Raw genomic sequence first — 25,523 nt, 5'->3', positions numbered from 1 at the left:
CCTGTGGCACTACTTTGACGATGGCAGTATTGGCCGTGTTCACACTCGGTCTACTTGGCTGGTGTTCAGACCATCGAAGCATGGAACGACTCGACAGCAAGCAAAACGCAGCACAGGAAACCATGAACTCCCATCAGAGCGAAGAGAATTCACTGGACATCCTGACTGATCTTCCACCATCATACGAAGACACCCAGCAGTCGTGGGAGCCCTTTGGACCACACCTGTTCATATGTCAAGCCCGTAGATCAGACGGTGCACGTCGCATTCAATGTAGTACTGCCGAGAAGAAGAAGCAACCATCCCCCGACATCTTCTTCACCTGCACATTCCAGCCTAGAAGCATTGAGTATGGCAGAGCATCGCTGACCTGAACCTGTATCTAGTCCTGCAGCATGACGCTACACTTTCTCTCAGCTCATAGCGGCGCACAAAAGTATCGTTGTGGTTTTGAGCACGTCAAGGCTGGTCGTAGCTCACAGTGGGATGCATCTGGGATGTGCACGTGTAGAAGCTTCTGGGTGAGCCGGTGTATCAAGCAGCATGACAAAAAGTGTGCTTACGGTGCTTTCGACTTTGGGGAAGAAGATAAATCTGCTGCGTTGCCAAAGGGCTTGGATCCTGCCTAGTGGTCCTTTGTTGAAAATTGATTTGGTATTGACGCACGATGTGGTGCAAAAATCCCATTTCTGCTCATGATGTATGAACTGATTCTGGTCTCTCCCAACCCCTGAGCTCCTCAATATCCAGTTCACCTCTATCACAAACCCAGAAGCAAGCGACCATCTTTATTGCATACTACGATCACCAATAGTAGTCGAGCAATGACGTTCTCAAGCAGCTCATCCAACTCATTCTCATCTTACCACAGATATAAGACTCAACATCGACCAAACCACCTACCCACCTACGACGAGATCGTGCGCCTCTGGCACCGCTCCCATCGTTACCGAAACTCCCAATAAAAGCACCCTGTTCTATCATCACGCTCTAGCCCGCACATACCGCGAATACGGTATATCTCTCTGCAGTAACCCGTTTCCAGACATCACATTCACCTGTATCTACACACCAAGAAATCCCAGTCTAAGTGTCAAGACTGTGGATAAGAAATGCAAGAAAGTGATGAAAGCGCTACTCAGTTATAGGTGTATGAACGTGTGTCAGTGTGGCTGGGAGTTTATTAGAACTGGATGGAGAGGCGAGAAGATGGGGTTCTGTGAGGAGAGGAGTTGGTGGGTTGAGAGGGCTATGAAGGGGCATGATAGGATATGTGGTTGTGGCACTTTTTACTTTATGGACAGACAGGATGTGAGTTCTATACGACGGGATTGTTTGCAGAAACTTTCGTGGGTGGGGAGACATGCCTTGGAATTCTGGTGCACCTGGTAAGAACTCTTTGTAGTATACTAGAACGGTGAGAAGATTGGCAGTAGGAGCAAGCGTATGATTTATATGTAGGTATGTACAGCAGGCACGAGCGTCTAACAGCCCATGTACCTGTTCTCCACCCATCTCTCTTCGTAGTCGTCGACAATCCTGCAGGCAACGACGTGAATATCGGGGAAGACGGTCATCAGTCTATTCAGACCTCTCTTGCCAGCGATATAGGTGACGAAGACAATCCTGCTTTCTTCCACCCCGTGATCGAGCAAAACGCGAACGGCCATGAGAGCTGCACCACCGCTTGACATTTGCGGGTCCAACAGCAGGACTTTATTGTGTGTCGACACATCGCCAGCCATCTTGAAGTAGTGTAGCTCAGGCTCGCCAGTACGAGGGGAGGTCTGGATGAGCATGCGACCAGTACGGCAGTCAGGGATGACGCGTCTTAGACCAGTCTCGAGAATGCTGCCACCACGAAGGATGACAACAGCGCTAACTTCACCAGACATGCGCAAGCCGTTGTAAGAGTGGCTGCGAGGGGGAGGTGTCTCGACAGTGACGGCATCGAAGTCGGCGTTCTCAGTTGCGCGCTCGACTAGCAAAGCAGCGAGACGATCGAAGTAGAACACAAAGTCTTCGCGCGTTGTCTCTGGGCCGCTGAGCAGAGTGTTGATGCCTGTGATTTGCGATGGGCCATCCAGAACTGCGACATTAGGCGACAGGGGAAGGTCCTTGGCTTCTTTGCCCAAGCGCTTCAGCTCGGACTGATGCTCCGCGGACTTCATGTCGAGAGTCTTGTGGATACGGTCGGCCACCATATCGATAGCGACCTTGTTCTCAATGCCACGAGGCACGATGATGTCTATGCTCAGCGGTCAGCATTGGTCAAATCAAAAGAGTGACTGAAGTTTGTGGTTGAGGGTAACAGATCAGATAGGAGCGAAAGATGATGCGAGTTTTATCAACACGATTATTCTGTTGAACTATGCTATGGATGTTGTATCATCATGAAAAGAGGGGGTGGGGCGGAAAAAGGAAAAGGAAAACATACCGGCTACGTTGCGTTGAGGCTCGACAAACTTGTGAAAGTTTGGCTTGACAAAGGCGAACCATTGTTTGATGCAACCTTCGATGTCGCGGCCACGTTCTTTGATATCTCGAACGAGTCTTCGTGAGAGACAGAGGTCTCCATCTGCCTCACAGAAGATCCTCAGGTCGAGAAGATCAAGCACGCGCGGATCATGGAGAGCAAAGATACCCTCGAGGATGAGCACGTGAGGGGAGTAGATCGTTGTAGTCTTATCTAGACGAGAGTGCTTCTCGAATGAGTAGACAGGGATCTCAGCCTTCTTTCTGCAGAGTTGTTAGTGACGAGGTGTAGAAGACATGAGGACGATGAAACATACCCTTCCTTGATGTCTTTCAGTCTTTCAACCAAAACATCAAAGTCGATGGCGTCAGGTGAGTCGAAATCGTACTCGTTCCTGTTGGCTGCGGCGATCTGATCCGGAGTGAGGGGTCGATAAAACGAGTCCTGATTGGAGTTGGTTCAACAATCCCTCAGTCAAGGACCAGACAAACGAACCATTGACAAGATGACAACCCAAGGCAGGCTCATCTGCTTGATGATAGCCAGAGCAAGCGAGGTCTTGCCCGAACCGGAGCTGCCGGCAACGCCAATGATGCTCGTGTTGGCCCATGGCGGAGAGTAATGGGAGCGCTCCATTCTTTGGAGAGCATTAGGGGCGGCCATTTTCAGTCGTTGACATAAAGTCGTGACACGACCATGGCGGAGCGAAGCAGGAAAGATAGCTAAGCAAGCTTGGAGTGAAGAGGTGAAGTGACTTGTGAAAAGAAAACGATCTCGCTAAACTTCGGCTTCTTCGACGTTCTGGTGGAAGATGCCGCAAAGCGTCGGGTCCAAGCGCCCGAGCGCAGGAGCAGCTCTTTTCTTCACAACCGACACAGCTCAAGTACTTCCTTTTCTCCTCACCATCGCAATTTGCATCTCTTTGCTTTTCGCACACCCGTCTGTTGAACGCGAGAGAGCAATTGTGAACTGTAGTCGCTCTTGTCTGTCATCCAACCTGATGGACCCTTGCGGCTCGACTCATCTCCAACAATGGTACGTCACAGCATGCGCACTCCTCAACGCGCATCTTGCATCAAAATTTCGATAGCTGCTAACATTTTTTGCGCAGAGCTCTTCTCTTCTCCCACCACCGACGTCCTTGCGGCATCCATTCGATCGCCGCGTGGACGAGGTGAAACCATCAAAAGCGTAAGTCTCTTCACAGCACTTGTCCTTCGCTACCCCTCCATCGAATGATGTTGATTACACTCAAAATGGGAATCTCTCCGAAATCTATGTGGAGAACTACAGTATTTTGTCTTTCTGATCCGACCCTCAACCACACTATCACTACAATGAGCTGTGTCAATGAATGTTGTTGGCTAACGTGCATCAACAGAGACTTGAACTTCCTGATCATGGACTATTTGATCAACGAAGGCTACCCTGACGCCGCAATGAACTTTGCCAAAGAAGCCAGCATCGTTCCTTCGGCTGACGGCGAAGCCATTCAAGAAAGAGTAGACATTCGTAACGCCATTCATACCGGTGACTTGCAGCTTGCCATTGAGCGCATCAATGAACTCAACCCACAGGTCAGTCATCACTCCTCTACCTCTTCCTTTTCACCATGTTGTTATGATTATACGGTATTTCATGCACCACGCATAGCTTCGGGCATTGATGATACAAACCACACACACTTCAGTCCTCAGTATGACCAACAACCACACTCTCATCTTCTTGTCGCATCCTCTTCTCTCAAGACATCGACGCTAACAGATGATTGTACAGATCCTTGACAATGATCCGACACTGCACTTCCAGCTGCTTCGCCTGCAGTTGATCGAACTCATCCGTGAAATCGTGAATGCGCCGGGTCCTCCTTCGCCTGCTGCGTTTACGCCTGCTCTCGAATTTGCTACCTCGCAACTCGCTCCACGGGCACCAACTTCGCCTGCCTTCCTGCAAGACCTTGAACGCACTATGGCCCTGTTGATCTTCCCGTCGGACAAGCTCACGCCACAACTCAAGCAGCTTCTCGATCTCAGCCTGAGACAGACAGTGGCCAGTCAAGTCAATGAAGCCATCCTGTCGTCTCAAGGCCAGAGACGCGAGGCGCGCATTCGTAATCTTGTTCGCTTGAGAGCTTGGGCAGAGCAAAGAGCGCGAGAGACAAAGAACTCTGACCTGCCTGAAAAAATTAGTTTGGGCTTGGAGACTCATCTAAACCATTCTGCGGATGGCGAGGCCATGATTACGTGAACACATGAAACTTCTTCGACTTGCTTCGGTTTTAGCGATGGCGCTGGTTGGTTGGGACTTGCATAGATACGGTACACATAGCATTGTTAATGGATGTTCGCAGAACAACTTTGACACGATTTATCGCTTCAATCTCCTTTGTCACTTGCTGTGCTCGTGCTTGACTCATAAGGAGGAAGTCGTGCAGCCCCAGAAGGCTTTCGTGCCTTCCTATCTCCTGAACACAGCGTCAAAGCGCTGCAGTGGTCGTGCTTGTCCGTTCTGATTATCTCCTTACACCTAGCCTGCTCGTTCGACTCACATTAACTGAACTGCAAGTCTAGCCTCGACGTGCTGTTGCACTGTCGCCTATAACGCTGCCCATGTGCTCTTCCCAGTGGCGTTTGCTTGGGTGAGTACATGCCGCTGCATCTATTCTCAATTGACCCGACACTCTTCAACTCACAAATTTACGTCTGCATCTCATGCAGCGGAGCCCATCTTCAAGAATCGGCAATACGACCATCACGCCGGTCATGAGAGAGGTGGCGTTTAAGTCATGATCGGGAATCGGCCACGCTACATAATCATCTTTGAGTCGCGACGTCATCCAATACTAGCCTCCATACCGTGAAGTCAAAGTCGAAGGATTCCACGCAGGCACGTGGCCATGGTTCAACAGCATCTTCAGCTTATGATCGCATTCCCACCAGTTCCAGCTCATGGAGGATTCGATTTCTGGTATCAAGCGCTCCGGTTTACTGCATCTGTACTTCTAATCACCGACCTAACGGACACTACTTCACAAGTCCCTGCTGATCACCACGCTCTCCATGTTTGCTCCCCCACGTTCGCGCATCTCCGCAGCTGCCAACCCCGCATCCCGCGGGACAGCATGCAGATCTTGTACTCTTGTATCACAATCCCGCGTCGATGGCGAGGCTTATTACCCGATTCATGCTTGCTCTTGCACACGCAGGCCTGTACCAATCTCTATTAGACTCCCGGCCAGTGAATGCTGCCGCGTAGGACAAACAATCGGAGAGTTGTGCGGGAATTCGATTGCCATATGTAGGTCGTCAACCTCTCAAGGCCCGTGGGTTTTGACTCGTATTCATCTCTCTTCTTTCTTTTCCACTCCGTCATCGGTGTTATACAGAGAGTCATAGGAAACATGCCTCACATCAACATGTTTGGGCGCGGTAAGCCGCTGCAAATAGCGATCATGGTTACCTGTCAGGTGAGTTGAATGTCAATTTAGGCACGGATTGGTCTAATGAGATATAGCTTGCGTTCATTCTGTTCGGCTGTATGTTTAATGCAGGGTTGTCGTGCACTCAGAGGACTGACGACACACAGATGACCAAGGAGTATTCTCCGGTATTGTAGGAAACGCAGATTGGCTCGAGACATTCGGCCACCCTGGTAGTGGACTCGAGGGCATCATCGTGTCGATCTACAATCTTGTACGGCCGCCTGTGTAGTTCTGTGATGTTCCCCGATGCTGACGAGGTGCGTAGGGAGCTTTCAGCGGTTGTATCTTGGCTTTTTTGGGTGGTGAGAAAGCAGGACGTCGTCTGTCCATGTGGATTGCCATGGTCTTCATCGTACGTTCTGATGCAATGGTTGACTTGCTAGTTCTAACATGAAACGTCAAATTAGATCATCGGTGCTATCCTGCAAACAACTTCCTACGGCGTACCACAAATCCTGGTCGCTCGCTACATCACTGGAATCGGAACGGGTATCGAAACTTCCACTGTCCCTATGTATCAGAGTGAGCTCGTCGAAGCACACAAGCGCGGTCGAGTCGTCAGCTCAGAACCACTTTTTGTTGGTGTCGGAATCGTCATCGCATATTTCTTCGATTATGGCATCGCATATGTCGGTGGACCGATCGCATGGCGTCTTCCAATTGCTTGTCAGATCATCTTCGCCATCGTGAGTGCTTAACAATCACACACTGTCATGACTTATCTGACGTACCCAGGTTGTCATCATCATGGTCTTCGGTGTTCCAGAGTCACCTAGATATCTGTACAAAGAAGGTCGCAACGAGGAAGCCTTACAGGTGCTGTGCGATGTCTACGATGGAACACCAACCGACGAGAAGATTGCCAGAGAGCAGAAAGACATTCTCGATGCACTAGCGATGGAACGAATGCATGGTGAATACAAGTACGATGCAGCACGTCATCTCAGACATTTCAACCACTGACTCGCGTTCACAGGTGGAGCCAAATCTTGAAGCGAGACGAAGTGCAGACTGGAAGACGTGTCCTCCTTGCTTATGGAATGCAGTTTATGAACCAGATTGGCGGCATTAACTTGGTTGTGTGAGTTCTATCTGCATTCGGACGTGAAAGTGGCACCGCTGACCTCATACCAGATACTTCGTCCCTACAGCCCTCGAGCGGAATGTCGGTCTCTCACACAACTTGTCTCTCCTCATAGGTATGTTTCGAGATTCCCAAATGAAGAGGATCAAAACTAAGATAAAGCCAAGGTGGATTCGTGCAGACGATGTTCTTCTTCGGGTCTTTGATTCCGACATTCCTTCTTGACAGAATGGGTCGCAGACGTGTAAGTTCATGTTGTGGAAGCGTCTCAAACTAGACTGACACCTAGATAGCCCATGATGTGGGGATCTCTTGGTCTGGCCATCTCCATGATGCTTATTGCTGTCCTTCTGAGCTTCACAGAAGCCCGTGGATATTCTGAGAAACTAAACAAGGCTACCTCCAGTGCCAGTGTTGCCTTCTTCTTCACTTACGTAAGTTCGATCACAAGCTTATCAAACAATCGCGGTGACTAATTACCGATCAGATGTTTATCTTCGGAGCATCTGCGAACTGCATTCCCTGGTAAGCCCTGCGGTCGTCCTTGGTGACACAATGATCTAATGTCTCGCAGGGTGTACGTACCCGAGATTCTGCCTCTCCACGCAAGAGCAAAAGGAACGGCGATTGGAATTTCTTCAAACTGGCTTTGGGTAAGCTCAATCTCCGTGCATCTCATCTCTCAAGCGCTAATATAATCGTAGAACTTCGTTGTGGTATGTCGATGGTGAAATACTGATCCGCAAATTACGGTTTGTCGAGATTGTACTGACAGACACTAGGTTATGATTACACCGACTCTGATCAACAATCTCCAATGGCAAGCATACCTGATTTTCATGTGCACAAACTTGGCATTCGTGCCACTCGTCTACTTCTGGCAAGTATCTGTCCACCTCATCCGACCCGTCAATCTAACATATGAACAGCTACCCCGAGACCTCCAATCTTACTCTGGAAGAAGTCGACTACCTCTTTGTCGGTGAAGGAAGCAAAGGAATCCACAAATTCATTTCACCCTGTCAACCCGTCAAGATCAGTCTCAGTGGAGATGTCGAGAGAGGAGCCAAGGAGATGATGCATGATGAGAAGAGAGGCAGCGAAGGCGATGCCGCATATGTGGAGGACGTTGGGAAACCCATCTCGCATTCTGGCGTCACTTCAACCGGAGGCGCTGTTCCAGCATCGGGAAGATTGTAGGATGTGGTCGCAACATCCGATCAGCGATAGCTCGAGACGTACTTAGGATGATCTCACATATGGTAGTCTACAATACATGGTGGCCCCTTCGTTTACGTATCTTAGATGGCTATAGAGCTCCGGCATGGTATTTCCACAATCGACCATCATCCAGCCTATATCTTCCTCTGTGCAACCCTCGATAGCAGGATACAGTTCGTCCAATTCGTCGTCGGTGAAGTCACCTGCATCCTCCGGATCATCTCTTTCGCACTCGTTACTCTCACTTGCCCGCAGGAAGTTTTCCTTGATTTGCCAATCGTCCCTGACCAGGTTTATCCACGCGCATTGTTCGTTGGAGACGATGCTGTCCAGTGAGGCGGTGTCAATCTGTAGACAAAATCGATATCTTACTGCCAGATTTCCATATGAGCACATGGGCTCCTTTTGTCGCTTCTCTGTCTCCTCCGCAGAGCCTTGCTCTTTGTGCAATGCATGCTTGCACCACTCGTAGAAGTGTTGACGTATAGCCGATGTACTCGCTCCAGCAAACCTACCTGTGTCTTCCATAACAGTGATCCTGAAGGTACTTTCATGGAGTAGATCATGTCCACGGTAGAAATCCATGTTCTGCTTTACTGGTGCGTGAACGCGCTGCATGCACAATTTCCATGCCTCATCGTCGGTATAGTCGCAACGGTACACGACGAAGCCCCACAATCGATATCATTCAGCGAGAAGACCACGCTCGATATTGTCGGCCTCAGTTGATTGACTTGATAGGCGGTTTGGTGTACGAGGAGAAACGCCGCCGAACTCTGGGAAGAGTTTACGCAACTCTTCCACACGTCTCTTCATGGTCTCGGTTTGGGACAATTGGTCTGTGTTCTTTACAGATCCTCGATCGTGATTCTCATCGGTACGGCGATGACTAGTCGTGTGGAGCAGGCATCCAAGTGTCCGACGTGCACCGAGTGTGGTGGCTGGTAGCCGTCGCGTGAGAAAGACTGGACGCGTCGAGAGTCGAGTCAGGAGCCCGACTCCAACGCGAGCCTGATAGACACGCATCACATTGTTTTAACAGAACAGCACTGTGTCATTAAGGATGTATATGCAGTAGTGAAGAAGACTTGGAACTTTGTTGACGACTCGTAGGCAAGAGTTTTCAGTGCAGAGCGATGCAGATCTTGAGCAGGGTTGCACCGCCAACAATGCCCTCAAGCATCATTAGCGGCATTGTGTGACCGCCTCGGGTGTTATCCTGATAGAAATACTGTCAGAGCACTGGTTATCTAGTTAGCAATGAATACTGTGACTCATGGGGTCATGTAGCGTCTAGTGGCTGTGTAATCATAGGTTTTGATTATCTGGAGTGGCTGATGGAGAGTGCAGATTCAGACGACATGACCTTTGGTCGGCACAAACGTGGCCCACTGTTTGACTCCAACAAGGAACTCGATATTGCAATTTCGAATCCTAGGTCTTGCTCACTGGCCAAATGTCTGGGAAGCGAGTGGCCGGAAGACTGTGCGTGGCACGCGACTGCTCATGTGGCTCACGTGGTAACAATTTAGTGAGCACTATATTCCATCTTGACGAGCCATTTCACATCAACTGGTTCTGTGGTGTAGTTGGTTATCACTTCTGTCTAACACACAGGCGGTCCTGAGTTCGAGCCTCAGCGGAATCATCTCTTTTGCCACCTCGCGCGTAGCTTTTGGTCAGCACAGGTAGGTGACGTTCGAAGAATTTGGCAATGAAGTTTTTTGTAGAATTGTGAAACGATGCGCGCGTGGGCAGCTCTTGCAACACGGACACCACATGACGGGATGCAACGCGGGAGCCGACCAATGCCGACCATCCGGACGTCCGTCCTTTCCACGAACACACTCCCAGTGTGAACCTTGATTCTTTGCACTTTCCTTCTTTCGGGTACTTGCAGCCCTTGTCCCCACCGTAGCGTCTTCAGTCAACATGACCAGGAATCCAAAAGATGTCGAGCACGGTCAGATCCAGCTCAAGACCAAACCGTCCTCAAACCTCCACTACAGCTTCATGCCAGGGGACTTGCATAGTAAAATATTGGTCGTGTTTCTGAACGGCCTCATCTTACCGCAGTCATCGTGGGAAGAGACAATTCTTCAAACAAAGCTCAAGACGCAAAAGGCCGGTGCAACACGACCACATCTATTATCCTACGATCGATATGGACAAGGTCTTTCCGACAAAGATCCGAATGGTGATCATGATATGTTGGATGCTGTTCATGACCTCCATGATTTCCTCGTCGAATCCAGCGAGAAGAAACTTGACTTCAATCTATTCTCTGCACCTGGGCAATTGATCTTCGTATGTAATTCCATCGGTTGCGCAATAGCACGATTATTCGCTACCGAGTATCCTGGCAAGGTCTCTGGCTTCCTGTTCTTAGATTCGATCATGGCACACGTTGATCTGGTGGAACTTTGGCCTAATCCTGATGCTCCTGGTTTTGAGGAGAGCGAGTTGCCTGCAGGTACAACAGTGGATCAACTGCGCAGCGTGAGACAGAGCTACCGGCAGCGATTCCACGCCTCCGTGCCTAATCCTGAAGGACTGAATAGGCAGACGCTCAGTACACTGTTGCCACACGCGGACTCCCCGAAGCTAGAAGGAGCCCCTATGATTACAGTGATCGGTCACGACTGGGACAGATTTGCCGAGGAGAATGAGGTCTGCCCGCTTCTCGGAAGTTTTCTCGCCTACGCGCAGCTAACATAAATTACAGAAAAGTTTTGGTGTGCCCAAAGTGCTTGTTATGAGATACGTCAATCCAGTCTGGCACGAGTATAATAACAACCTTGCCACACTGACCAAAAGTGACAAGAGTAGGGGTCCGATCATCGCTGAAGGATGTGGTCATTTCATCCAGAAAGACGATCCCGTGTTCGTTGCCGATGAGGTGTGCAAACTTCTACAAAGACTTGGTTTGTGAGTCGGTAAGCAAGATGCTCATAGATGTGGACATTAGGCATTCGAGCTCAGCTCGCTTGTATACCAGAAGTCTACTACATTTGGCGATCTGTTGGTCGCTGACTCCCATCCATCGTCCATCACGTGCAACCATGAAGCGATTCGCAGTCAAAGAGCTAATTAGCAGGAACGGGGACAGGGCCAATAGGCGCCAAGAAGGCACCGATGTTGGCTTGATGCATAGTCCGAGGACCATACTTTGACGGGTAGTCGATGGCAGAATGGAAGCATTGCCAATCAGCCCATATGATCACGTCGCCTTCTTCAACCTTTGGCAGCATAATATACTCTGGGCGAAGGATGCGGCCCTGAATAGCCTTCACCCACGCTCTGATTTTGACGACATCATCGATAACCTCGGCTCTGCAACGGGAGACGAACGCAGAGAAGGCTTGCGAGCGCAGATTCAATGGACTTGGAAAGCCTTTTCGCCCGTGACTGGATTCAGCCAGACCATGGGGTATCGCTTTACATGCTCGTCCTTCCATTCGCCCAGATCTTCAGCACTCGCCTCAAGCCCTTCTGAGGCAACGTCCAAGCCATTAGGGTTTCCGCGACACTTTCCCATCCATTTGTAGGGATATGGCGCATACTCGACCCAACTGTGGTCGGCTATAGCCTTCTCTTCAGCACTCATGAGATCGTAAGTCTAAACATTCCTGAAGAAGGCAGTGAGGCCGGGTTCGGTATCTATTTTGAGACCGGAGCCGTCGTCCCAGTGAATGGCCAGTGTGGGACTCGTCGGGCGTTTGATGCAGCGAAGAGTGGTAAACCAGGCAGGATCTCGTTCATATAGAGGGGCATCCATGTGCCATCGTTGGAAGCGTGTGTGGCCGTTCTCGAAATCGTCATCGAATAGCTTTGTCGCATGCCAGTCATGAGTCAATGGCTTTGTGATGGTTCGATCCTTGATACCGTAGTGATCTGCGCCTTGGTAACATTTGCCGATCAGACGTACGTTCTCAGCGCCTGGTATACCAAGGACCTCTCGACTCGCCTGATAGTGAAATAAGCGTCATAAGTCTTCCGTCAGTGAGTTGATAATGATGTTGCTTACAGACAGTATGCCACCATTCTTGTTAAACGTCTTAACATCACCATGAGAATGGACTTGTGGTGCGTCAGGATCAAAGCGAGTTACAAGTTCCCATTGCTGGATTGGCAGGAGATCTTTCTGCCCTTTCACAACAATCACTTTATTGGCCCAGATTGTATCGCGAAGTGCCTTCAAGTCCAGGTCTAGTAGTATCGAGGTGTCAGCCACGTAGATATTGAGAGTGCATATACATGAGTGACACTGCCATCAATGTTTCCCGGTTCCATACCATCGACAATGGCCCCGAAGTTTGTCTTTTTGCCTGCTTCCTGAGGCAAAGGCTTCACCGTGAAAGTTGGCATGATCGATGAGTTTCGTTGATTTTTGTTACTTGTTGCGTTGGTGACAGTACGATCCATCTGCTTGAATCTCTCAATATTCGAAAACCGTAGAGCAATTTATACAGTCAACATATGTGTCTCCACAGACAGCCTTCACTTCCATCTCCTTGTTGATCTGATGCTCATTCGATATCGCAGCGGTTCGGGCTCGGCCGAGGTTGATAAGAAGACGTGCATGACCTGCGTGCCGCACGAGACAGGCCTATCTGTGCTCGCCCGAAGGTAAACTGGCCCATTCTGATCTGTCGATATCTCATACCAAGCCAAGTAGCTTGGGAGATCTTGTCTCCCAAGAGCAAGACGCGACATTGAGGAGGAGGTTGGTAAGGATAGGACGTGCACACGCGTCAAAGAGTTTCGTGGAGTCCCCAAATTGCCCCACATTTCGCCTGTTCAATCTTGGTGACTTCATTCATCCACGGTGTCGTCTTCACCTTGGTTTCGCGCGCAATTCGAGGACACAAATTGTCAAGAATGTTTCGCGCAGGGCGTCAGTATCGTGCTTCAAACGTGAACCCGACGATGATGGTGATTCGGGGAAGCTGAACAATCTTGATAATGCGTCTATCTCTGCCGCCTCGGTCGGCCTCAACGTGTTAATCCGAGCTGACCGAACCCTCCCAATAGAGAGATACCATGTCAAGTGAACTGCCTTGGTAGATACAGAGACACAGGTATGGCATGTATATAGTCATGGGATCTGAGGGACTCTATGATAAGACCAGAGTGCCTATCTGCACGTTGGAGATAAGCCTGTTGTCTCGCTGTGAAGATGGCAGACGCCGCCCATCACGTCCGTCGCTCGTCATGTTGGTCCTCCAGCTGACCGAAGCAGAATCTCGCTCTGAACCGCATAAGGAATGTTATAGCAAGTGTCAATCGCCAACAAGATCCTGATGAAACACAGGGTACGCGTGTGCAGAGTCGAACGCGTCCGCAGTTATCGACATATTTGGATGAAGAGCGGCTGATTCCTCATTGGGCCTAGCTTTGGCCGAATCGAGACCTTTCGCCGATGACGCGACTTGCGCTCCTCCCAAATGACAATATGTTCAGTCATGATCAATGCTGTACTCGGAGCTGCATGATAGCGAGTCGATAGACCATCAAGATTAGCCGTGCTGGCATCGAGTCTAAAATAAATACAGAAACTTGTCATGTCTGTTTCCGCAGTCTCCAAGCCCGTGATCGACCTTTCCTTTTTGAGAAGGTCAGAGAACAACGCGGTCGGTTGAGGAAACACAATTTTGTAGAAGGTAGGGCGTGCCTTCTTTCCTTGCGTCCATAAATCGCGTTTGTCGGCAAGGTTCAGTCATCTACTACCTAACTGTACCACACACTATGGACAGCCATGATCTGGTCTTGAATTGGCGCGGCGATGTCATCGAAAATAGCCATATCGTCCATGCCGCTATCGTCGACAGCAATAACAAATTCCTCTACTCTATGGGCGATCCGTCACGACTGACGCTTGCCCGATCTGCTGCGAAGCCTTTCCAAGCTCTTGCGATTCTTGAAACTGGAGTGGCCGAGAACTTCGGATTTGATGAAGCCGATATTGCCTTGATGTGTGGCTCACACAACTCCGAAGACAAACATGTCTCGCGCGTTATGAATATGCTAGGGAAAGTCGGCGTGACTGAACAAGACATGAACTGCGGTGGTCATCCTGCCCTCTCCAAGAAGATCAACAATGGATGGACGAAAACCGACTTTGTCCCGACAGCAATGTATAGCAATTGTTCCGCCAAACATGTAGGCATGCTGGCCGCCGCAAAATCCCTTGATGCTGGTATAGGCAACTATCAGGATCCGAGACATCCTGTTCAGTTGAGGATCAAACGAATCCACGAAGAATTGAGCGACTTGAAGCCCGAGGAGATTCGCTGGGTCGTTGACGGATGCAATGCACCATCTCCAGCCCTACCTCTCCAAAATCTGGCCTTGATGTTTGCGGGGCTGGCTCACGCAGTGGACCAAAATGATGAGGAATCCAGACAGCATGCTTCTAGCCAATCAACACGAAACAAGGCACAGATATATCATGCAATGGCGCATCATCCGGATATGATCGCCGGGGACTCTCGATTCTGCACCGACTTGATGCGAGCCTACGACGGTGCCCTAGTCGGCAAGCTTGGAGCCGAAGGCTGCTACGGTATTGGCATTCGAGACTGCGAGGCAACGAGACGCCTGGGTGCTCAAGGGGGGCTTGGTATCGCTATCAAGATTGAAGACGGCAACATCGACATTCTATACGCAGCTCTGATGGATACACTTACGAGACTAGACCTTGGATCCGAAGAAATCAGGAGGCCCCTGAAGGAGACTTATTGTACGATGCCGAAGAATACCATGGGCGTTGCGACTGGGCACATCTCGTTCGAGATGGAGTTGAAGAAGCACGAATGAGGTGTAGCGTCTACTCCATTCCGTCATACCCCCCTGCTCTACTTCGCTGTGCCCCCCTCCCCTGCTCTACCTCGTTGTGCCCCCCTCCCCTGCTCTACTTCGTTGTGCCCCTGCTCTCCTAATTCATATCCCAATACAACTCTTTTCCCCCTTCGCGTTGTGAGCTGCTGTCAGACCTACAGCGATCTCAAGGCACGAACCTTTCCACATTTGCAGCGATGTCGCTGGGATACCTCTCTTCGTCAGCTCCCCGTGCTGGGTGCGTTGACATTAAGTTAGGCTGTGCTTTGCGACGGCTCGTTATCGCCTAGCTACAGACAGCGAAAGGCTAAGAAGGACTGAATGTATACCCCAAGAGGGAGTGATAGCTCCTTGTGTTGTTGCAGTGATCTCCTTGTGTTGTTGCAGTGACGTAAGTGACAGCTGCCTAGTCACTTCGAAATCAGAGCAAGAAACGCGTCGAATACATCGTTGTTCCGGGATCGCTTGATAATTCATTGGCTTGCTACTACACTGCAAGAATATTCGAAGCCCACTGGACCCTACAATACTACTCCCAGAGTCCTAGCTCTTTCACTATCGTTCAGTTTCACACCTGCATCGATCAAATTGCTTCCTACATAAAGCTCTCTCTTCAACAACCCAATATTGTTATCATTAATCACTATCCGACAACCATGGCTGGTGTGAAGAGATCCTTCTCCTCCAGGTCCTTGACAGACGCATTGTCCGACGAGCTTGAGCCACTCAGGAAGAAACCACAACCAAAACGGACCTGTCTGGTTTGCGACGTTGGGAAAGGCAACAATCAGCTTCCCGGCCCGAGGAAAGTCTCGTCACACGACCATGGATCTAACATTTGTCGTCGTTGCTATGTTAGCCATATCGAGACTGAGATCGATCGAAGAACTGGGACCAGGTTGCATGCCCAGAATGTCCACAGGTGCTTGGGTACAACGAAGTAAAAAGAAGATGAGCAACAAGAAGCATTTCGAAAAGTATGAGCAAGGGTCCCTGCGAGTAGCTCTGGCTGAGGACGACGAGTACCGCCACTGTTTCTCAACTACCTGTGACGCCGGCCAGCTGCATCACGGCGGTGTTGATCAGCCTATCTTCACCTGCCAGAGTTGTCAGCACAAAAACTGCGTCGCATGTGAGATCGATTGGCACGTGGATGAGACTTGCGACCAATACCAAGCACGTCGCCGCACAGAAAGAGGCGAAGAAGACGAAAGATCCCGAGCCGAGATGGAAAAGATATCGAAAGAGTGTCCCGAGTGCCACGCGCCTATCGAGAAAAACGACGGCTGCGACCACATGACTTGTAAGTGGCTTTATGACGATACTCAAGGCATACATGCATGCTGATAAGACAGGTTCCAAATGTCGTCATGAGTTCTGCTGGCTCTGCTTTGTAGACTATCGCAATGTCAGACGTGAAGGCAATCAGCTGTACAACAAGAGTTGCCTTTATTACTACCCCATCCTGCGCGAGGCGGAAGATGAGTTTCTGGTAGCAGAAGATCCAGAAGATGAGCTCGGCTTCCTACAAGAGCTTGAAGCAGCAGCTCGAATCGCAGGCCAGAACGAGGATGCATAACGATACCGTGGATAGAACTTTGGCTCTATAGTGATCATCACCACTGAATTCACACGAACAGATATTCTGAATGTCATTTCCTTCCTCCCTACGTGTGCAATAATTTTAACCACTTTCGTCATGTTTGGAAAAGAGCAACGACGAGCTGTAGAAAGGCAGAGTCATTTCCAATACCGACGATCCTGACGTGGGGAGTCGATGAAACAAAGTATCTCCATGATACCAGTACAGTATCTTGATAACACTGTGCGCCAAAGCAGCTGCAGACATATGTGCTGTAACATACGGAGAGCACAATGGGATCATACGGGCGGGGCTTAGTAAGTGCCATTCCCAATCCCCTCTTATGACACTATAGCGCGACAAGAAGCTGTACAAAGGCATAATTATTTCCAAATCGAGACAGTCCGCAAAGAGAGTCAGATAGATGACGCATCTCCGTGACAGTACTTCTATTCACAAATAACTACTGTGAATTAAGTCAACTACCATTGTATATACTTCGGCGTACAGGGAGTACACAGGGAGGAACTGACTATCTTGGATTGCAGGAAAAGACTACCTAAGTTATCTTCCCACAATAAATATCTTGCCAAAAGCCAGAATCCAGAAACTGCTATAGTAACCCAGGAGCCAGCCTGAGATACTAGCAGGAGAACTCGTGTGTGTTTTCGATCATTCCATCTCTCTAATCCCTTATACATTCCAATCCGCGGCTGTCTTGTGAGTAGGCGAGCGTGGTCTAGCAGACGGAGACGTCAGACTCCTGGTAGATACAGGCGTCGGAGGGACCCTCAGAGCCAGTGGAAGGCTCCTCGTCATTGTTGTTAGTGCCCTTGTACCTGTTTTCAGCAGTCAGCAGTTGTTCTTGCATCACTGTACAATATGATTGACTTACTCCTGGCAGATGTGCTTGACGGAAGTGGCACAAGTCTTGGTGATTGTGGCAGTGTCTCCATAGTTGGAGTTGATGCCAACGAGGTACTTGCCGTTGGTGGCCTTGACGTTGCTGATAGTGACCTCACGAGCATCACTTGATTATCGTTAGTGCATGTGCGAATGTGGGATCGGAGAAAAAAACATACCCGTTCTGCTTGCAGTTACCACAAGAGCGGTAAAGCTTGCCAAAGTTCTCAACAGTAAAGCCATCGATAGAGATGGAACCAACACCATTGTGCTGGATCACCTTATCATCGGCATCACGAGCACCACCACCGATAACCTTGCCATTACCATCACCCTTGAATGTAAGCGCATCCTCGCAAACAGCGTCCCACCACACATTTTCAATGGTGCAGGCACCGAGACAGTGGACACCCTCGCTCTGGTCCTTGCCAATGATGGCGTTCTTGAGGGTAGCGCCATCCTCGAGGACGAAGACGGCGTCACCATTCTGACCCTCGGCTTGACCGCCACATTCGACACCACGGCCGTAGGTCTTGTAACCACCGTCGAAGGTGCCTGAGATGGACTTGGCGTCGTCGTAGGTGACGGAGCCCTGGCTGGCAGGGATGGGGAAGCTGCTGGAGGCGCGAGTGCGGAGGGGACCCATTCGCTCGGCGGCAGCCAGAGAGAGGGAGGCAGCGATGATGGCAGAAGTGCTGAAACGCATATTTGCTGATGTAAAATATGAAGTTGTTGAAGAGAAAAGAGGTTGTTGAAAAAGGTTCAAAGAGTGACTTTTGAGGAATGAATGAATGTGTTGCTTGATTGATCTGGAGCACGGCTCTGGAGAAAGAAGGAGAGTTGATTGTGTGGTGGTGAGGGTGATATATATACTTGATCGATGGACAGGGTTGGTGTCTTCTGTTCTCGTACCTTCCGAGAATTACTGCACCGCATGTCCCGCTGTATTTTTCTGAAACGATGACAACCTGCCATGTGTAGGCCCACTCAATCTCGTCTCAATGTACTCCACATTGAAGGATGCTGTGTGCTACGAGGATCACAAGGACCACGCTTCGGTTGAAGCACATTGGGAGTGGGCAAAACAACGTATCAATGCATGCGAGTCAAGACAATCTCGCCGCCTTTCGGTAGCGAGCGAGCTGAAGCTGATCGACGACTGGACCGATATAATCGGAGTGCACGAGAGGATGTGATGAAAAGTAAGCCGCTAGGATGTGCAAGGCCAAGGTCGCAAGGGCGTTCGAGGTGATCACCGAGCCCTAATTACATGATCGTTGCTCAGGGCCAATCTAGCAAGCCTGAATCAGTTGTTTTGCGTGAAGATCTTGCCAGAATAACGACAGTGATCGATGTTTGTGACCATGTGGATGATCTATATGGGTGGAGAAAACACAGCCTCACTCGCTGAAACGTGCCAAGGCATGCTCGCCAAGACGAACGAATATGAGGGAGGTTTGTAATAAAACACGGCGGGATGCAGCAGCCATGCAAAGTGTGGATGTGACTGCAGCTCCTTGGTACATCTGACTTTAGGGTTGGTGAGAACAAGATTCTCAAGACTGCTGGGCGCTGTTGGGCGGCGTTTCGAAAGCTGAAGCATTGGCGGCAACACTGACTGAGTTCCACCACTGCTGCCAATCGACGACCTTCTTTTCGAGCCGCGCTTCTTCAGCTGCGAAAACAAGAGTATGACTTCTGATGACTTCTTCTAGGGTACAACCAAGATGCTGAATCTGAGCTTCTTCAATCGACATATTCTTGTTCTTCACTGCATCGATGGCTTTGAGGAAATGGGTCGCAAGTCCGTGATCTCCTCCACCATGACCTCCGCCAGGCCTGCGCGGACGGTGGTGTTGAAACTCACCAGTAGAGAAATCATAGACCGTGATTAGGGTTCCATCGTATGAGATCTCTCCCTTCTCTCCGTAGATACGCCCTCGCCGCTCGCACTGTTTCTCGGTTTGGGCGATCATATGAAAGGATGCGGTCTTCGCCATCCTAGCTGGGGAATTGCAACCATCAGGGTTACAAGAGCCGGTACTGAGTGTTTCGGGCAACGGATCGTCATTCCAGGAGAGAAGGACGAATTGATCGTCACACACGTCGTTCTCGGACTCCCATACACATCTTCCAAACCAAGGACGCTTGGATATCTCTTTCGGCGATATGTTCTCATCGTAGTCAGCCTCAAGTGACTTGAAGAGCATCTCTTTGGCTGCTGCTTTGCCATGATCGTTATAGCATGCTTCAATCTCTGGATTGACGATGTTGACCGGCCAATCAGTGTTTCCCTTGGCGAGTTGGTTGTCGTAATATATTCTTGGGGCGCTATAGGTACATGTCTTCTCAACCGGACATCGTAGACAATTGGTGGCAGTGCCTGCACTCGCGGGTTTTCGAGATCTCTTGAACTGTTTCAGCGAACCGAATGAAGCCACTGATGCCGGAACATGTGGAGGATGATTGGTTCCAGGGGCAGGTGAACACAGCATCCACAATAGGAAGTCAATATCGTGGCATGATTTTGTCAGTAACGATGGGGCTGTGCTTGACTCCTTTCTCCAATTGCCTCTGATACCTAAATATCAACAACGGAGACTTTGATGTCACAACTTTGAACTTACCTGACATAGCTGTGCGAGAAGTGCCAGTTGCCAACAGGCTCAGTGTGCTCCATAGACAGCACGGGTCCAATGACTTGGTCTTCGAGGACCAACTTGCGCAGGAGCATGTTATGTGGACTGTAACGTAGGACGTGACCGATGCCAAAGATGGCCGACTGTCCTCCTTGTTGAGATGACATGGCGGTAGATATGGCCATACAATCTCGTAGTGTTGTAGCCAGTGGCTTCTCACAAAGTGTATGGATGGCCAGATGACCCAAGGCAGTGATGACCTCTGCATGTTGTTCGTCTAGTATGCATATGAACATACCGTCGATACCTGGAGGGACTTGACGTCCAGCAGCTGCATTGCTCCGGCGCGTGGTCTCATACTGTAGGAAATCTTTCCAGTCATGGAACTCTTGTCCTTGTCCGGATCTCTCTTCCGACGACCAGATATACCTGGAGCCTAGCAAACTGCGCTTGAAGGCTATGGGTTCTGCGATGGCAGCTATGATACCCTCTCCAGATTCCGACACAGCCCGAGCGTAAGCATGACCGCGAGAGCCCGCGCCAATAATTAAAATCCGAGGAAGTGTCGATGTCGGAGATTGGCTATTAGACGACATGGTAGAGACAAACTTGGGTGCTCAAGTGAAGTCTACTTGAAGTCAGAAGGGCTTTTGGTTGTCGTCTCGTCGTCAGCAGTGCCGTTGTTCCGTCCACGATGTTGCCTCGGCCGCTTTCGCACGAGATCACCGAGACGAATGACCTCGTTGATTAGATAAGATCTTTCGGAGATTGACGGCGTTTTGCTGACATAAACTCTCGCCGCCGCCCTTGAATGTGACGGACCAGCACCTGCATACCTACAATTCATCAAACCAAACATGGCGCTTTCAGGAAGGGACTCTCTGCTACGATGCTGCCGCAGTGCATTCAACCAAGCGTCTAAAGATGCGCGTATATTTTACCCACGCCGTCAACTATCACTCTCTGCTCGACCATCGCAGCTGTCGCCACGAGCAACACCAGTTCCTCGCTTTGCGCCCTTCTCCGGAAAGGACGTCTTGCCGCCACAGAGCAGTCGAGCATTCAGCGCATCGAGCCGGCAGGCAGTGAAAGCTATCATCAACCCGCGAAAGAACGAAAATGGCGAGGACATGATGATTGACATCCTGCCTCGCGCTGTCAATGTAAACACACTTCCTAGCATTATCGTAATCTCAACATGCTGACGATGTCTAAAGCGCCTTCACAACATCTCGATGAAAGAAAACAACCCTTCGCTCTGCCTACGCGTAGCAGTAGAATCAGGTGGCTGCCACGGCTTCCAATACCTCATGTCGACAACAACACTAGAGGAGATATCGCAAGAGGAAGATACTGTGTTCGAATCGGAAGATGGCAAGGGTGCAAGGGTCGTTATTGACGAGCCCAGTCTCGAGCTCCTGAGTGGCAGTAAGATTGATTATACCATGGAGTTGATCGGCAGTCAGTTCAAGGTGACGGGCATACCGGGAGCTACGAGCAGTTGTGGTTGTGGGTCCAGTTTTGATATCCAGGCATGAAGAAGAATCAATAACGAAAAGAGGAAACCAATGTTTCAGACGGCAGCAAATGCCATCGACCAACAGCGTATCGCGTACAGACTTGCCGTATTGTCGGCGCCAGAAGCACCATTCAATGTATGCCTGGATGAGCAGAGATCGAGTGGCATCAGTATTGAGTGATACAAGTTCATGCAATGCGACAATTGACGGGGTAATATTGGGCGATGGCAGTATAGATCATCCGAGCTTCGAAATTGGAGGATGAGACATGCCGAAACGGGAATGACGAAAGTCGACTCTCGCAATCAACAGTCATGTCACGGAGGCCAGCTTTGAGCAACGGGTGATCGTTTAGCTGTTGGGACAAGAGCAGCTGGAAAAATCGATCAAGAGCCGTCTAGATCTAAGAAACAGTTCATTGAATTGCAGGGTGGCGTTCAGTAAATAGAAGTCGCACCCCACGAATGGAAGCTCGGGCGGCCCAGTTCTCAACGCTTCCACCGCTTGCCGTCACCGCCTTCGGGCAGTCCCCCACTACGTAAGGTAAAGCTGAGGTAGGAGCGAGCCTATTTCTGTCCCATTTCCCTGAATCTCCCAATCTTTCCTCCTTGACAAGCACTCACATACACAAATCATGAGCGTCAAGACTGTTTCCCTGAAGCCATTCCAAGACCAGAAGCCCGGAACGTGAGTCGTTTCCACCTCTTCTGAAGCTTGTTGCCAGCTCTGCGCAAGGCGACCCACTTCAATTGTTTGGTTCAATTGCTGACAACTTCACCAGCTCCGGTCTTCGTAAGAAGGTTAAGGTCTTCCAGAAGGAGCACTACTCGGAGTCCTTCGTCACCAGCATTCTCCTGTCTATCCCCGAGGGCGTCAAGGACTCCACCCTTGTCATTGGTGGTGATGGTCGTTACTGGAACCCCGAGGTCACCCAGACCATCGCAAAGATCGGTGCCGCATACGGTGTCAAGAAGCTCATCGTTGGTCAAGACGGTATCCTCAGTACCCCTGCCGCTTCTCACGTCATCCGCATCCGCAAGGCCACTGGTGGTATCTTGCTGACCGCCTCGCACAACCCTGGTGGTGAGTTTTGCAAGACTTCAATTGATCAAGACACGTCGACTAACATTGTGCTAAGGTCCCGAGGAGGACTTCGGTATCAAGTACAACCTCGCCAACGGTGCTCCCGCACCCGAGAGCGTCACCAACAAGATTTTCGAGACTTCAAAGACCCTTACCGAGTACAAGATCTCCGACATTCCCGATGTTGACCTCGCCGCCATTGGCACAAAGACCTACGGCAACCTCGAGGTTGAGATCATCCACTCGACCGAGGACTACGTCAAGATGCTCAAGGACATTTTCGACTTTGACTTGATCAAGGCTTTTCTCAAGGAACACCCCGACTTCAAGATCCTCTTCGACGGTCTCAGCGGTGTCACCGGCAACTACGGTATCGACGTCTTCGAGAAGGAGCTTGGCCAGAAGGGATCTACCCAAAACTGCGTTCCCAAGCCCGACTTCGGTGGCCACCACCCCGACCCCAACCTCGTCTACGCTGCCAGTCTGGTCGACGCCGTCGAGAAGAACAACATCCACTTCGGTGCCGCTTCTGACGGTGATGGTGACCGTAACATGATTTACGGAAAGGGCGCTTTCGTCTCTCCCGGTGATTCGCTCGCCATCATTGCTCACCACGCCGAGCTGATCCCCTACTTCAAGAAGCAGGGTGTCTACGGTCTGGCCCGTTCCATGCCCACTTCTGGTGCCATTGACCTTGTCGCCAAGAAGAAGGGTCTGGAGTCATACGAGGTCCCCACTGGCTGGAAGTTCTTCTGCGGTCTGTTCGATGCCGACAAGATGAACATCTGTGGTGAGGAGTCTTTCGGTACTGGTTCCAACCACGTCCGTGAGAAGGATGGCCTCTGGGCTGTTGTCGCATGGCTCAACATCATTGCTGGTGTTGGTCAGCAAAAGGGCGAGACCCCCAGCATCAAGTCTATCCAGCAGGACTTCTGGAAGATTTACGGTCGCACTTTCTTCACCCGTTACGACTACGAGGGCTGTGAGTCCGAGGGTGCCGAGAAGATGACGGCTCACATGAAGGAGCTTATCACCACCAAGAAGGACGAGTTCGTTGGCTCCACAATCTCTGGCCGCAAGGTCATCGAGGCCGACGATTTCAGCTACACCGACCTTGACGGCAGCGTCAGCAAGAACCAGGGCATTTACGTCAAGTTCGACGACGGCAGCAGAATTGTTGTTCGTCTGTCAGGTACCGGCTCCAGTGGAGCCACTATCCGCCTGTACGTCGAGAAGCACGATGCCGACGAGAAGACATACGACATGGACGCACAGGACTACCTCAAGGACAACGTCAAGCTCGCCACCGACCTCCTCAAGTTGCAGGAGTTCATCGGCCGTACCGAGCCCGATGTCAAGACCTAAACATTTCGCTTGGATTGAGATGTAGCATTATAATATAACGACTTTTAGCATGTACAGAATCAGAGCGTACATAAAATGACAAGAAAAACAGTTCAAATTTCAGATTCACGCCGGTGTGCAATTGTTGTGTGCTAGATCGCTGAAGACACTTACCACAATGTGTTTGATGACTACCTACAGATGGCGGAGGCTATGAGGCTAGATCGCGGTTGCCTCCATTTCTGTCAAGGTTGGGCTTGCCAGAAGTAGCACCGAAGCCTTCTGCCTCTAAGCTCTGCACCGTCGTCTGGGCCTTTGCGGCGCCGACTTCTTGAGTGATCTCCTTGGGCTTCACCTCCCTGTCGCCAATGATTGAGGCGTGAGCATCGCCGTCAACCTCAGCAGTCGACTCCTCTGCCTCTGCCTTTGGCTCGGCACCATTTTGGAAGAAGACTCTGCGGTAGTATCTGGCTTCCTCGATGCTCTCGAGAATGTCTGCTCTAGCCTCGTGTAGACCCTGCTTGCCGGGACTCTTCTTGAGGATCTCTACAGGAGCCCATCTCTTGGCCGCCTCTTTGATAGCTGACACATCCAGGATACGGTGATGCAGCCACTTCATGACAGGAGTATACGGCTGCTGCACCAAAAAAGCTCTGTCGGCATGTACAGTATTTCCAGCCAACAGCGCCTTTTTACGTTCAGGACAGTACCTCTGGATATACTCTAGCAATTCTTTAGACACGGTCTCTGCATCTTTATCCGAAGCGAGACATTGAGCAGTCAGACCAGTCTTTCCGTGCTGGTTTGTGCACCATTCACCCATTGCGTCCAGCTGTTCTTGGGTGTGGTGGATGACGGCTTCGTAGCCTTTATCGTCGAGGAGGTTTAGTTGGGCGTCGGTGACGAAACAGCAGAGGGACATGACTGTGTCTTTTGAGAGGTCGAGGCCGGTCATTTCGCAGTCGATCCAGACGAGGGGGTGCTTGGAGCGTGATTCGGGCATGGTGGCGGAGAATTGGCGGAGGTGGAAGGCTGGAAAGGCGGAGCGCGGAGTGTAGAGATGGGACGTGGAGGTTGTGAGAACAGAGATGCGAGTGGTGATAGGTCGAAACATGCAAAGTGCTCGAAGGTAAAAGATGGAAAATGTTCAAGGGCGACTAGCTGCGGTGATGACGCGCGAGCTGCTTGAGTTGCTAGGGCCAAAGCTCATTCGGGTTAGACTGATCGATTGGTCGATTGATTGAAATGCGGGCGGCCCACGAGCGCGACGCGAGCAGTCCGACGCGTCCATCGAGAATCAATCAAACATCCTACACAACTTCCACCACTTTTGCTGACCCATTCATATAC

General features: G+C 50.5%; 14 protein-coding genes across 14 annotated transcripts; 8 read left to right on the top strand and 6 right to left on the bottom strand.

Annotated features, from left to right (window-relative positions):
* Window positions 1-20: 20 nt before the first annotated feature.
* AUEXF2481DRAFT_8510 (uncharacterized protein) lies at window positions 21-374 on the top strand (the record flags this gene model as incomplete). The annotated part of the gene is made up of 1 exon (XM_013484448.1): window positions 21-374. The coding sequence occupies one exon, from the start codon at window positions 21-23 to the stop codon at window positions 372-374; it is 354 nt and encodes a 117-aa protein (XP_013339902.1).
* Window positions 375-1,136: 762 nt separating this feature from the next.
* Window positions 1,137-3,229, bottom strand: AUEXF2481DRAFT_464756 (uncharacterized protein). The gene is made up of 5 exons (XM_013484523.1): window positions 2,972-3,229; window positions 2,793-2,920; window positions 2,438-2,739; window positions 1,368-2,248; window positions 1,137-1,172 (listed from the first exon to the last, which is right to left on the bottom strand). Exons 1-4 carry the CDS (start codon window positions 3,137-3,139, stop codon window positions 1,485-1,487), a joined length of 1,362 nt encoding a protein of 453 aa, XP_013339977.1. The 5' UTR covers window positions 3,140-3,229; the 3' UTR covers window positions 1,137-1,172; window positions 1,368-1,484.
* Window positions 3,230-3,431: 202 nt separating this feature from the next.
* AUEXF2481DRAFT_44024 (uncharacterized protein) lies at window positions 3,432-4,842 on the top strand. Its single transcript, XM_013484479.1, has 4 exons — window positions 3,432-3,511; window positions 3,588-3,667; window positions 3,858-4,053; window positions 4,253-4,842. Exons 1-4 carry the CDS (start codon window positions 3,509-3,511, stop codon window positions 4,721-4,723), a joined length of 750 nt encoding a protein of 249 aa, XP_013339933.1. The 5' UTR covers window positions 3,432-3,508; the 3' UTR covers window positions 4,724-4,842.
* Window positions 4,843-5,876: 1,034 nt separating this feature from the next.
* AUEXF2481DRAFT_48267 (uncharacterized protein) lies at window positions 5,877-8,241 on the top strand (the record flags this gene model as incomplete). The annotated part of the gene is made up of 15 exons (XM_013484501.1): window positions 5,877-5,942; window positions 5,990-6,011; window positions 6,062-6,168; window positions 6,223-6,309; window positions 6,365-6,643; window positions 6,693-6,880; window positions 6,934-7,038; window positions 7,092-7,156; window positions 7,209-7,285; window positions 7,335-7,475; window positions 7,529-7,566; window positions 7,616-7,709; window positions 7,824-7,921; window positions 7,971-8,019; window positions 8,077-8,241. The coding sequence occupies 15 exons, from the start codon at window positions 5,877-5,879 to the stop codon at window positions 8,239-8,241; spliced, it is 1,581 nt and encodes a 526-aa protein (XP_013339955.1).
* A 1,953-nt stretch (window positions 8,242-10,194) lies between these two features.
* AUEXF2481DRAFT_8506 (uncharacterized protein) lies at window positions 10,195-11,194 on the top strand (the record flags this gene model as incomplete). The annotated part of the gene is made up of 2 exons (XM_013484447.1): window positions 10,195-10,932; window positions 10,988-11,194. The coding sequence occupies 2 exons, from the start codon at window positions 10,195-10,197 to the stop codon at window positions 11,192-11,194; spliced, it is 945 nt and encodes a 314-aa protein (XP_013339901.1).
* A 154-nt stretch (window positions 11,195-11,348) lies between these two features.
* AUEXF2481DRAFT_48266 (uncharacterized protein) lies at window positions 11,349-12,630 on the bottom strand (the record flags this gene model as incomplete). The annotated part of the gene is made up of 5 exons (XM_013484500.1): window positions 11,349-11,588; window positions 11,648-11,854; window positions 11,888-12,229; window positions 12,290-12,471; window positions 12,531-12,630. The coding sequence occupies 5 exons, from the start codon at window positions 12,628-12,630 to the stop codon at window positions 11,349-11,351; spliced, it is 1,071 nt and encodes a 356-aa protein (XP_013339954.1).
* A 1,289-nt stretch (window positions 12,631-13,919) lies between these two features.
* AUEXF2481DRAFT_464051 (uncharacterized protein) lies at window positions 13,920-15,231 on the top strand. Its single transcript, XM_013484522.1, has one exon. The coding sequence runs from the start codon at window positions 14,011-14,013 to the stop codon at window positions 15,079-15,081; it is 1,071 nt and encodes a 356-aa protein (XP_013339976.1). The 5' UTR covers window positions 13,920-14,010; the 3' UTR covers window positions 15,082-15,231.
* A 783-nt stretch (window positions 15,232-16,014) lies between these two features.
* On the top strand, window positions 16,015-16,681 carry AUEXF2481DRAFT_8503 (uncharacterized protein; the record flags this gene model as incomplete). The annotated part of the gene is made up of 2 exons (XM_013484446.1): window positions 16,015-16,405; window positions 16,458-16,681. 2 exons carry the CDS (start codon window positions 16,015-16,017, stop codon window positions 16,679-16,681), a joined length of 615 nt encoding a protein of 204 aa, XP_013339900.1.
* A 237-nt stretch (window positions 16,682-16,918) lies between these two features.
* AUEXF2481DRAFT_464015 (uncharacterized protein) lies at window positions 16,919-17,520 on the bottom strand. The gene is made up of 2 exons (XM_013484521.1): window positions 17,218-17,520; window positions 16,919-17,147 (listed from the first exon to the last, which is right to left on the bottom strand). Exons 1-2 carry the CDS (start codon window positions 17,383-17,385, stop codon window positions 17,034-17,036), a joined length of 282 nt encoding a protein of 93 aa, XP_013339975.1. The 5' UTR covers window positions 17,386-17,520; the 3' UTR covers window positions 16,919-17,033.
* AUEXF2481DRAFT_48265 (polysaccharide lyase family 3 protein) lies at window positions 17,424-18,293 on the bottom strand (the record flags this gene model as incomplete). Its single annotated transcript, XM_013484499.1, has 3 exons — window positions 17,424-17,523; window positions 17,580-17,714; window positions 17,767-18,293. The coding sequence occupies 3 exons, from the start codon at window positions 18,291-18,293 to the stop codon at window positions 17,424-17,426; spliced, it is 762 nt and encodes a 253-aa protein (XP_013339953.1).
* An 850-nt stretch (window positions 18,294-19,143) lies between these two features.
* AUEXF2481DRAFT_69798 (uncharacterized protein) lies at window positions 19,144-20,822 on the bottom strand (the record flags this gene model as incomplete). Its single annotated transcript, XM_013484507.1, has 2 exons — window positions 19,144-20,161; window positions 20,215-20,822. The coding sequence occupies 2 exons, from the start codon at window positions 20,820-20,822 to the stop codon at window positions 19,144-19,146; spliced, it is 1,626 nt and encodes a 541-aa protein (XP_013339961.1).
* Window positions 20,823-21,020: 198 nt separating this feature from the next.
* Window positions 21,021-21,932, top strand: AUEXF2481DRAFT_44013 (uncharacterized protein). Its single transcript, XM_013484478.1, has 2 exons — window positions 21,021-21,389; window positions 21,444-21,932. The coding sequence occupies exons 1-2, from the start codon at window positions 21,084-21,086 to the stop codon at window positions 21,762-21,764; spliced, it is 627 nt and encodes a 208-aa protein (XP_013339932.1). The 5' UTR covers window positions 21,021-21,083; the 3' UTR covers window positions 21,765-21,932.
* A 264-nt stretch (window positions 21,933-22,196) lies between these two features.
* On the top strand, window positions 22,197-24,289 carry AUEXF2481DRAFT_464169 (uncharacterized protein). Its single transcript, XM_013484520.1, has 3 exons — window positions 22,197-22,433; window positions 22,528-22,829; window positions 22,885-24,289. Exons 1-3 carry the CDS (start codon window positions 22,381-22,383, stop codon window positions 24,192-24,194), a joined length of 1,665 nt encoding a protein of 554 aa, XP_013339974.1. The 5' UTR covers window positions 22,197-22,380; the 3' UTR covers window positions 24,195-24,289.
* A 95-nt stretch (window positions 24,290-24,384) lies between these two features.
* On the bottom strand, window positions 24,385-25,176 carry AUEXF2481DRAFT_8498 (uncharacterized protein; the record flags this gene model as incomplete). Its single annotated transcript, XM_013484445.1, has 1 exon — window positions 24,385-25,176. The coding sequence occupies one exon, from the start codon at window positions 25,174-25,176 to the stop codon at window positions 24,385-24,387; it is 792 nt and encodes a 263-aa protein (XP_013339899.1).
* Window positions 25,177-25,523: the final 347 nt, after the last annotated feature.

Source organism: Aureobasidium subglaciale, assembly GCF_000721755.1.
Source record: "Aureobasidium subglaciale EXF-2481 unplaced genomic scaffold scaffold_29, whole genome shotgun sequence".
Taxonomy (NCBI): Eukaryota; Fungi; Ascomycota; class Dothideomycetes; order Dothideales; family Saccotheciaceae; genus Aureobasidium; species Aureobasidium subglaciale.
Note: the sequence above shows the minus strand (reverse complement) of the source record. Positions and strands in the feature narration are given on the sequence as shown.